Source organism: Xiphophorus hellerii, chromosome 7, assembly GCF_003331165.1.
Source record: "Xiphophorus hellerii strain 12219 chromosome 7, Xiphophorus_hellerii-4.1, whole genome shotgun sequence".
Taxonomy (NCBI): Eukaryota; Metazoa; Chordata; class Actinopteri; order Cyprinodontiformes; family Poeciliidae; genus Xiphophorus; species Xiphophorus hellerii.
In genome coordinates, this window is record NC_045678.1 from 1597249 (window position 1) to 1608478 (window position 11230).

Below are 11230 nucleotides of genomic sequence, written 5' to 3' on the forward strand. Positions count from 1 at the left end.
GGACACCATGAGATGGAGAGAGTTGAGGAAGAGGAGGGTGTGAGACATATCACAGTGTTAGACTGAAAGCAACCTCTAACTCACTGGAATAAAAACAGAAAAACATGACTGGACCATTTGGGGAAAAAAATTATTTTAGCAGCAGATCCAGTTGAAACTAAAATGTCATGCATAAACTGTATAGAAAAAACATGTTTTTTGTTGTTTTTTCTGCCTGACATTTGTTCAAACTTTTTATGTTTTAGATCAGTTAGCATTACCAATAATGTTTGCATTTGCTGAACACCAGAATTTCTTTCTAAATAACTTTCATTATGTTCGTCAGCACTACACTCATTTCAGGGCAGTCCAGATGATTGTAAGGATGCAGAACATACATCTAGTGGACCTTGAGTTCACCAGATGACTGAAGGTGGAATATGCATCTATTCACACAGTTATGTAAGTATGAACATCATGGGAATGTCCAGGCATCAGTGTTCCGGAAGGAGTAACTGGGTTATGTGTCCCAGATATGAGTGTGTTTTGGTCTGAAATGTGTAAATAAACCCAAGAACAAAAACTAAACCTCTCAATGTGAAGAAAATGACTATTGTGTTCCTCATCATTCCTTGCATTTGGGAACTAAATATAATGGTGGTAATTCCAGTTAGTCTAACACAGGAAATGTTATTGTTAGACAATAAAAAAAATATGTTATGTACTTATCTTTAAACTAACCTTTACTACATTGATATGTCGGATCGGTCTGTCTGAATGATTGGTTTGAATGAACATTTTCTGGAATTTCAAGTCACAAAGTGTCTGTGATTTCTACTGTTTCAGAGCATCAGACTCTTCAGTTCCAAACTTTAATGCTTCTCCTGCTTCCGTCTCTAAAAATTACAAATCACAAACACTTCTAAAACTCTGTGGTGCTAATTGTTGCCACCAGAAAGCTATGTCCCCTTTAATTTCTCTGAAATGACCTGAAAAAGTTCTCACCTTAATGTGACAGATGCATTTGTGTTCCAAGTCAGGGCCTTAATGTTTTCTGACATCTTCCCTTTGCAGATTAACCCAAACTGACAGGGTTCTTATCTTGCTCACCTCAAACACCTGATCAGCCTTATGCTAAAATCTCCAAATGATTTTATGCCTCATGCTGTGTTCAGGTCAGAGATACGATATCTTGTCATTACCAAATGTCTCTGCAATGCCATAAAAGTTGTTTAAAGATGTTCCCACTTTTTGATTATTTGTACTCAATCAAGATTTGTATAGCACATTTCAGTGACAATGCAGTTCAAATTGCAAGACATCTTAAAAATCACACAAATATACAGTCTTAGAAAACACCACAGTCAATTGAGAAAACGAGTAAACATTTTACATTTTGTCTAGTGCCATCATTAAACATCAAACATGTTGGTCATTTATTATGGCTCTAAAGCAACTCTAAACATGTGGGTTTTGCCTTGATTTAAAGGAACTCAGTTTTTCAGCTGTTTTGCAGTTTTCTCGAAGCTTGTTCCAGACTTGTGGTGCATAGCTGAATGCTGCTTGTATATACTGTATGTGTATGTATACAGTATGTGCACATATACATAATTTCTCTGAGAGTAACACTGAGTTATGAAGCACACATTCATTTCTCATTAATGCTAATATAAATGTTTGTCAGCAGCAGTTTCCTGCATGTGAGGACATTTTCAGGTCATGTAATGATGGGAGCATCATGCAGTCTTTGTCACATAAAGAAATTACTTTAATCACACCTGTCCACTAATTAGCCTGACTTCATCTACACTAACATAAATTTATATTCATATTCGGTACAATTTCAGGAAAGTTCTCATGCTTTCTGAAGCCTACAGAACTACAGAATAAAACAAATCATTCAAATCAACAGACGTCTACTGTTGTCACCACTTGGTGGCACTATTGTGATCTTCTCAAAATGAGTAAAAGAGCTGAAAATACTGTCACAAAAACTATGACAAAAAAGTGTGTAAGCAGATCAACAACAGGGATCTGAGACCTTCTGCTCACCTCCTGGTGTGGCGGTGGCTAACCTCACATGGAAGGAAATAAACTGTAGGGTTTGGTCAGTGATGGAATGACATTGTGTAGTTTTTTGTGCCAAGATGAGGGCATACATTAATCTAAACGTGAGTGTGTGTGTATTACTGAAGCTGAATGCTGACAGACCTGCTTCACACTGGGAGTTTATAGTAAAAGAAAAAAATTATTGAACACACTTTAATTTTAATATTTCTTTAATACATAGTTTTTCCTCAGACTGTACAACATTACTGAGTTCAGATCAGATCAGTCAACATCAAAGATGAAAGAAAAGAAAATTCACTTGAGCCAGATGTACTTGTCTCCAACATCTGCATTGTAGCCACGAGCATAATTCTTCCCAGGCAGCTGCAACAACAAGACAGAGCAGAATTCATTTACAGCCAAGTCTCACTGTTAAGGACATTTTCCTATTCAAACATGAGACACAATTTCAACTAACAACCCAGAATCAATCATTTTGACATAAGATGTATTTTGTTACTGCATTTTTATTCAAGAAGCTGAAGCAGCATCCTGAAAACTCAGAGAGGACGAGAGCCAGAAAAAAAGAGTACCGGTTCGGACCAGTTTCAGCTGGTTTCATATACCGTACTCTTTACCTATTAGTAGACACAGTATCTTTTTCCTACACAGGTCAAAGCACAAAGTTTTCACACCTTAAACTATAAATGTCAAGTCGTCTTACCTCAATATTACCAAGGCATCTTCAGGGAGAGAACTGATTTTTAACCAAAGCAGAAACCACATAAACATAAATGAGGACATCCTGATTTGACAATAAATTGTTTATGAAAGTATAACTGAACTGAGTTTACATCTTACATAAATCCAACTTTAAGTTGTTTCACAGAAACACCCCAGAGGTGAACTTCAAGAAAATTGAGTTTCTCTACATCATTACTCTAGCTTCTGTTTATTTCAGCCAACAGAACAAGGAGATCAGTAAAACACTTTTTGCCAAATTCCAGTTGGAATCCAGAGACAGACGCTCAGGGTTTCACAGGAAGTTCTAACAGTTGGGAATATGTGGGCCACTGGCTGTGCTCTGCTGGCTGAAATGTGCTGAGGGAGCCATTCTGCTGCTGTGTGTCGTCGTCCTCATTCCCTCCTCTGAGATCCTGACTCGAAGTGAAATGTCAGGTCACGGCCTGCTGTTGCATTACTCGGCCCGACTCGTGCAGCAGGGGGAGACAAAAACGGCTCCAGTCAATAAACAGGAAAGGTCAGACCCGAATGTTTCCCCACAAGACCGATGATACAAACAGCCGGCTGGAATATTCCACATGTGACATTTGTAACTACGAGGGGTTCGATATTTCAGCACAGGAAAATTACTTTCATCAGGCTGACTTGGTGGCCCAGGGAAGAGAAGAAAAATAAGAAGAGTCAATAAAAAAGGAACAAAGCAGACATTAGAAAGAAAAGGTTCCTCATTATGGATTTTCAGGCTTTTACAAAGCTCTGCATCAGATAAAAAAAGCCAACTGAATCAAAGAGCTCTGTTGAACTAAAACACCTCAGCTGGCAAACACAACAAATCAGAGCCTAATGTCTTAATTCATCCTTCAACCTGGTGGAGGGGCTATGAACACATCAGTTTATCAGAGCTGTCAGCACTGCTCCACATTCACATCTCAAAGCATCTCTATGTTTGTTTTACTGCTGGAATTAAACAGATAAAGTGTTTGTGGTGAAGTTCCACTGTGATGCTTAAAGCAGCTTCACCCAGGTGCAGAGAACGCTTAGAAGGAAATAGTGGGTGTAAAAAGATGTCTGGGGACAGATGTATCCTCAAACCTGATTGGATTGTGAAGCAAAGCCATGTTTGTGGAAGATTCTCAAGGTAAGAAACTGAACTCAAAGCTGAAAGAGCTACCACACACACACCCACACCCTCACAACCCCCCCCACACACACATCTCCAGGGCGTGAGCTGACAGCATCCCATTCTCCATGTCAAGCCACTCCTGAATCAGAGGCCACATCTGAGGCGTCTCACCTGGGCTAAGCACTAAACAACTGGACTGTAGTTCACTGGTTCAAAGGCCTGGTCTCACAGGACAGTAAATACTGCATTTCATTGGAAATCAAGGTCTCAAGTTCTGGACGAAAAGTGAAGAGGCACAGAATCCATGTTGCTTCAAGTTATAGTGTAAAGCTTCCACAGTCAGTGAAGGTTTAGGGTTCCATGTCATCTGCTGGTTCTGGTTATTGATAAATGATTCTGTCATCTGCTTACATGCACACTGCTGCTTCTGCTTACATGATCATAACATTTAAGACTGCAGACAGTCTTCTGGGTTACACATAACAAAAACTGATTCAGCAATACCCTTGGTAAGGGTGCAGAATGAGAAGATAAATGCAGAACTCGTGCTACAATCTTGGTGTCACACCTAAAGTGAGCTGAGTGGAGCCCAGCGATGGAAAGTGAATGTCACTCTGTATCTGTTCCATTTGTATGACTTGTAACATATGATAATTTTCAGCATTAAAGACTGTTTTATACTTAACCAAATCTCATTATTTCTCACGGTGAGGACACTGAGGGGTTTTGGTCAGGTTCTGGAACTGGTCAACAGTCGAGGGTGTTGTACAGAAGGAAAAATGGGTGAAGTACAACATTCTGGTCCACTGGGTTTTCTGAAGCCATCTACCTGGATATGCTCGAGCATTCCATGTTTCTTTCTGCTGACAATCTGGATGGAGATCAGGGCTCAAACTACTCTCCAGACATTCCACATTCAAACTTCATGTTTTTTTTCTAGGGATTTTTGTAATATTCTGGACATTAAAGTGCAAAATGAACTACTTGAACAATACTTATCCTTAAAACAACATATTGCTGGATTCTTAGCACCTAATTTCTGGTGTGGGTCCAATTTTCTGCTTTTTCTTGGCAATTGAGGTATATTTAGACCAAATCCAATTCATAAACTACAACTAAGTCACATAAGAACACTAGATGCTGACTTCTAAAAGCACAAATTGTGAACATTGGTATATTTACTGCTTTTGCAAAAAATAAAACTCAAAAGAACAGTTTTTGAGGTTTGTTTGGCATTTTAAGCAGTCAGTTTAAACCTGAATTTAAAGAAGTCTGAAGTCCAAACATGTAGTCAAACAGTCTTCTTATGCTTCAGTCAGTGAGTGAAAAACCTAATAAATACTGATAGATGAAATGGTAAAAATAAATGTGTGACATCTCAAATGAGATAATGACCAATGACTGTTATTACACATCATTTGGATTTTGTCCTTTAAAACATAGAAAAAAAAAATTTTAAATGTCCATCCTCAATATTATGCTTTTGGAAAATAATGAAGGGACTGGCTTCAATGACTATGGTGGGACTGTGATTGAGCTGCAGCTGTATGTAGGACATCAGAACCGGTTCCAGCCCAAGCATGTGCCAACTCACCGCTCTGTAAGCGTAGTACTTCTGGTCGTAGTCGTGGGCGCCGATGGTGATCTCCGGCAGGAACACAGGTATGTGGGTGAGCGAGCCGATCCTCTGTTTGTCCTGCACTCTGAAACACAGAAGAGAGGAACTTGCAGACTGAGGAGCTGGTTTGGGAGCATGCTCAGAGAAAAGAGGTGGAGTAACTCACAGTTTTCTCATGTGGTGGTAGCTAATGTCGTCCTGCTCCAGCCACGGCCCCTTATCAAACTTCAGGTACTCTATGTCCTCCACCACCTGGGACAGCATGGAGGTGAACATGTCTTCATCAGATCATGATATTCACATTCTGCTAATGTCGAAGAAACACAATTTTGCAATTGCAATGTTTCCATTAATTAAGAAATTAAATTTAAATAACGAGTGAATAGGGTTCTTCACACGATAAGTCATTAAAAATCATGACAATGACGGATGTAAACAGTCACATGAGCTGATTTTACAGAAGAGTTATGGATTCAACCTGTTGGAATGACACACAGGTTTTTATGAAGTGTGTGATGCTGTGAGAGCTCTGGTGGAGTCAGCTGCACATTGTCCAAAAAAACCCTAAAACGACTACAAATTGAAGAACACTTCCTGTTCTCTTTCTCATGATTTTTCCCAGTAATAACATCTGGCTGGTGATCATATGACTTGTGATGCAAAAAAAAAAGAAAAAGAAAGTAGTTAATGGTAATTGGAGATGGTGTCTTACCCTCTCAACGTCCTGAGTTTGGGTCGTATCATATACCAGCAGTTCAGAGGTTTCTCTGAGGATGACACGGTGTGAGGGTTAATGATCAACAGAGACAGAGACATGTCCAACGCTCTCTGGTCACATACCGGATGCTAGGGAGGAAAGTCTTCTTGTAGGAATCCTCTATGCTCTTCAGATACTGCAGGGAAACGTTCTGCAGGTGGGGCTGAAGGAAAACATTACACAGTAACATCAGACAGCTGTCACCAAGCTGGTTACCGTCTCACGGATGAGACTGCGAGTCTGTGAGACTACAACCAGTCTCAGGTTACAACAGTAGTAACCAGATAGCCCAGTTAGTAACAGATAACTAGGCTAGTAACAGCTTCAACTAGCAGTACCTGGTCTTCATCTGCAGGAACAGAGAGGAGAGAAGATGGTGGCTCAACTGTCTCACTTAAGAAGTTGGACTGAAGATCGGATTTTTGGGGATGTAGAGGATGGTTATTATGGGATGTATGAATGTTCTGATTCTCAAGTTCAATGAAACTGAAATCCTCATCCCTGGCAAAGCATCCTAAATACTCCCTGCTTTATATGATATTCTGAGACATTTGGGTTTCTAAGATTATCCAGAGACATCATCATCACTATTATTATCATCTGTGGAAGAAATGACAGTGAGAAAACAAGAAAGCAAGAAACTATCTGCTGATGTTTACCGTGATGGTTACGTTTCCTGTTTGAACTATTGGTTCCAGAGAGCATCAGTAATTAGTAACATTAGTTCATTTAACTGAATGGGTTTATTGTGTGCCCTTAAGCTGCCCTGTGTAACGTGTTATGAATGATCAGTGTGACATCCATGCACATCCAACACACCTAGGTTTATCTCAGCTCACTGACATCACTGTACAGGAGCACTGTCAGTACAAACAACAGAGGACACAGAATCTCTAGACTAGTACCAGTAAACTGTCTCCTGTCCTAACCAGTCTGTTATAGAACCCATCTGGAGGTGTTGTTGCTGGGCTTTGACTGGTCCCTCAGCAGACTCCATATGGACTCAGCCCCTCCAAGCACAAACTGACCTGTTTACCATCCATGCCGACTGCTCCTATCCAGCAGCTGAACCTGAACAGATGCTTCCATTGTCTTTATGGAACAGTTAACCTTTTGTTATTCAGACATACTTTTAGTTAGTTTTATGATTGTTTGCTTTTAATTAAATGTCTTCATAATCTTAATATGTGTTCATACACATTCCATTATCCCACTAGGTTAATCCTCAATCCCATAATAAAGGAAAACATACCAGTAAATAAACTTGAGGTTAGAATTGGAAATGTTAAAGTCAGTGGAGTAGCACTCCACTGACTTTAAGCTAGCAGCGCTAGTAGAATCTCTAGACTAGTACCTTCCCGCTCTGCTTGAGCTTCTTCTGCACCTCCTCTGCTGGTTGGTCGATGTACAACACAAGGTGAGGAGGGAGGAACTCACAGATGCTGATGGTTTTGATCTCATTGTAGTGATTCACACCTGCAGGTTACACACTGATGAATATATAGTTGGCAGATGAGGTTTTTGTGTGACAAAGGTGCCAAATCCTGTCATGTACATGGAAACAAAAGCTATAAATGGCTGAGCAAAATCAGATTTCATCTATTAAATTGACTAAAGATGAATACATAAACTGGAGGATACACATTTTTATTAGTGTCTTTGTAAGCCTATTGCTTTATTATTAAATTGAATATAATTTATAATTTTTGTCCAGGTTAACTTAGAAAGTGAGCTACTATTGTCACATGTTAATTTTCTAACTAATTTGTACATCTCTAAATGTCAGGGAAGCACAAATATGAAAATGTGGGCCAATTTTGATATCCAATATTAATACTGCTGTTAGGGCAGTATTTACCAATATTTTACTTGATCAAATGTTTTATTCAATTAATCGTCAGAATAACTGACAGTTTACTCAAATACTAAAGCAATTTTTACAACAGCCCTACTGGGCTCAAATAAAACCTTGGTTGAAAAGCCAATGTCTAGTCTTCTTTGTTGCCAGATACTTACATTCCTTCCTGATGTAGCCCTGGTTGAACATGGCATCCAGGAAGACCATGTCGCTGAATGGAGAGCGCTCCAGGATTACTCCTTGGCCTTAAAGAACAGCACATCAGGACTGAGGTGATTGGTTTTCTTCATCACCTCTGTCTAGGAGAAGTGTGAGTGTATGGGTGGTACCTGTGGCGAGCAGGTGCTCGATGGCATCCGAGTACTGCAGCAGCCTCATGGTGTACATCCACAGCTGCAGCCTGTAGCTGTTGCCATCAGCAGCTTTAGGGTCTGCGTAGAACTTCTCCAGGCTGCACATACCATTAAAGTCACGAGGGAGAGGCTCCTTCTCACCAGTCATCCTGTCCACGTAGAAGGTGTCAGCCTCTGGCATGTACAGCATCCCTGTGGACACATTCACCAGAACCAATCAGCTTTCTCCTCCCAGAGGTCAGAACCCGCACCAGCTAGTGTGTGGGGTTTATTACCCAGTTTGTCAGCCAGCTTCTGGGCCAGCGCTCCTTTCCCTGAGGCTAGGTTGCCATCAATTGTGATAATTTTGCTGTACTGCTTGAACCGCGGCGTGGTCCTCTCTCCCAGAATGTATGCCCACCAGCCATACTCCAGGCTCCGCCCTGGGCTCGAATGGATACCCGCCTGCAAAACACACCATCACACTCCATTTCCACACATTTTAACTCATATTCAGGCTACTGGTTAAAGGTTTGTTCGCTTTTACTCACAGTTCAGTCATCTTTAGTTAATTTTCCAACACAGACTTCACTACAAGTTTGTGTAAATTCATAAAGAAATGCTTTCTTTAGCATCAGATCTGACAGACAGTTTCCAGCAAAACCCACATAAGTGTCAAAGTGACACTTGATTAACCAATAAATAATCATTCATATCACATTCGACAGATTCTAGAGATTTCAAAATAACTTAACTACTATTAGTTATAACGATAACACTTTTAACACTGCATTTTCTTAAAAGTTTTGTGCTTTTCTATCACACAATGACAACTATTTCAAAAGAATCTTTCTCCTAAGCCTTCCTAAAAACCCGCTAAATATTGTGATGAAGCAAATTCATGACTTTGTAACATCATAAATTTATGATGACCAATTTTCTGTTGTTACAAAATCATCATAAATTTGCTTCATCACAACAATGGTGGGTTTTTAGAAAGGTTTAAGAGAAACACTCTTTCAAAATAGTTGTCACTGTGTGGCAATTGTTTCAGATAATGGTCATAACAAGGTTTGTAAAGAAGTTCCCACACTTCTACTTTACATGGAAGATATAAATTGAATTCTGATCCATGTGTATTTTGTTTCTCTGAAATAGAAACAATTGTTCATCTATTCTACAGTTACCAACATGTTAATGTTTTCAGGTTTGATATTCCTAGATAAATCCCGATTAAAATCTCTAATAATATCTTCAGTTCTTTCAAATCTGGGGATGTTCTGTGTTTCATGGACAGTTTGAACTCTGAAGCTTCTGATGTCAATCTTGTAATCATTTTGCGTAAATACTTTTAAATATACATGTAATTGCCAACTATCACTCTACTGTTTAGTGCCTTTTAGAACTGCTTTGTTGAATATTTTAAGTCACTTAAATATGTCTCAAATATAAGAAAACGACCCGAGCTTGTTGAAACATTGCTAAGTCCTTGCTATTTAAAATATGTCACATATGTTTTTGATAGTTTTTCCACTTTTATTTTTGCTTTGAAAAGTTACTCATTTCAAGATTTCTGCTCTGATAACAGTTATACTGTCAGATTTACTTCCCTGACTTGTTTTGTACATAGCTTTTCTAATAAAGAATAAGTGAAAAAAGAAGGCAGGGTTTACGCAGCTGTGTTTCTCCAGCATGACCTAATGTAAAACAAGCGAACCTGGAGCCTTTAACTCATCAGCATCCAACATTCTGTTTGCTACTTTCTGCTAAAAGAGGTAAACAAGCCGCTGTTCGGTGACAACGGCCTGTGAAACTACCTGCTAAGAAGCTAACAGTGTTAGCTTGTCCTTGTGAAACAGAATTGCTCACCGGGCCGGTAAGGACCCAGAACAACTCAGTTCTGCTGCTCACCTTCTGAACAACGCTCCCCGCTCTGACAGCAGTTGTTCTCGCTGGGAAGAGGAACCGGACCACCGTCAGGGCCATCTTAGCTGTCCTCCAAACAGTGACCCGAAAGCTACTGCTACCGGGCGACTCAAATACACGTCATATACTAAAGAGAGCCTGCACTCGATTTTTTTAATCTTTATTGAGACACAGAATACAGAACAGTACGATAAAATACAGTGTGATATAATGGTAACCGCCAGGGGGTGACAAACATGAAGACAATGCTTCAAGATAACATTACATAAATACATTGAAGAGGGGTACAAGTTTTAATGACCATAGAATTGGTGGAATTTCTAATAGTTTTGATATACTGTTTGACCTTATTTTCAAAAATTGAAACAAGTGGTTTTTGATTAGTGTAACGGCATTTGTGAATATGCCACTTGGCTTAGTATTTAATAATATTAATAATATAGAATTGTTTTTGTTTTTTTTGTTTGTTTGTTTTTTAGTTATTGTCCTCCAATAACTAGTCAATGACAAGGCATGTTCATAGCAAAGGGAGACATCCAGTTCCATAAAAGTGGAAATCAAACTACAAATAATGCCTGAATGGAACAGAGAAGGGACAAGACCAAAATAAATTAAATACATCTTCTGGGTTTCCTTCACAGAAAGAGCAAATAATATTTTTATTATTGTTAGAACGTTGTAGAAGGATTTTGGATGGGCAAAATTTGTGAATAATCCCTCTTTACTTTATTAGCTATCATATATTTGGTTGGTAAATTCCAAATCCTTTTCCAGTTAAGGTTATCAATAAAGGTGTTCCGATAAGATACCACATATGGAGCTGACACAACATCTTTCTGAAATA

The 11230-nt window shown here is 39.2% G+C and overlaps 1 protein-coding gene across 1 annotated transcript; it reads right to left on the reverse strand.

The window, feature by feature from the left end:
- Positions 1–2240: 2240 nt before the first annotated feature.
- Positions 2241–10543, reverse strand: ndufa10 (NADH:ubiquinone oxidoreductase subunit A10). The gene is made up of 10 exons (XM_032568089.1): positions 10372–10543; positions 8757–8925; positions 8458–8673; positions 8287–8373; positions 7625–7746; positions 6354–6433; positions 6226–6280; positions 5680–5765; positions 5490–5598; positions 2241–2412 (listed from the first exon to the last, which is right to left on the reverse strand). The coding sequence occupies exons 1-10, from the start codon at positions 10444–10446 to the stop codon at positions 2344–2346; spliced, it is 1068 nt and encodes a 355-aa protein (XP_032423980.1). The 5' UTR covers positions 10447–10543; the 3' UTR covers positions 2241–2343.
- Between the last annotated feature and the right edge of the window lie 687 nt (positions 10544–11230).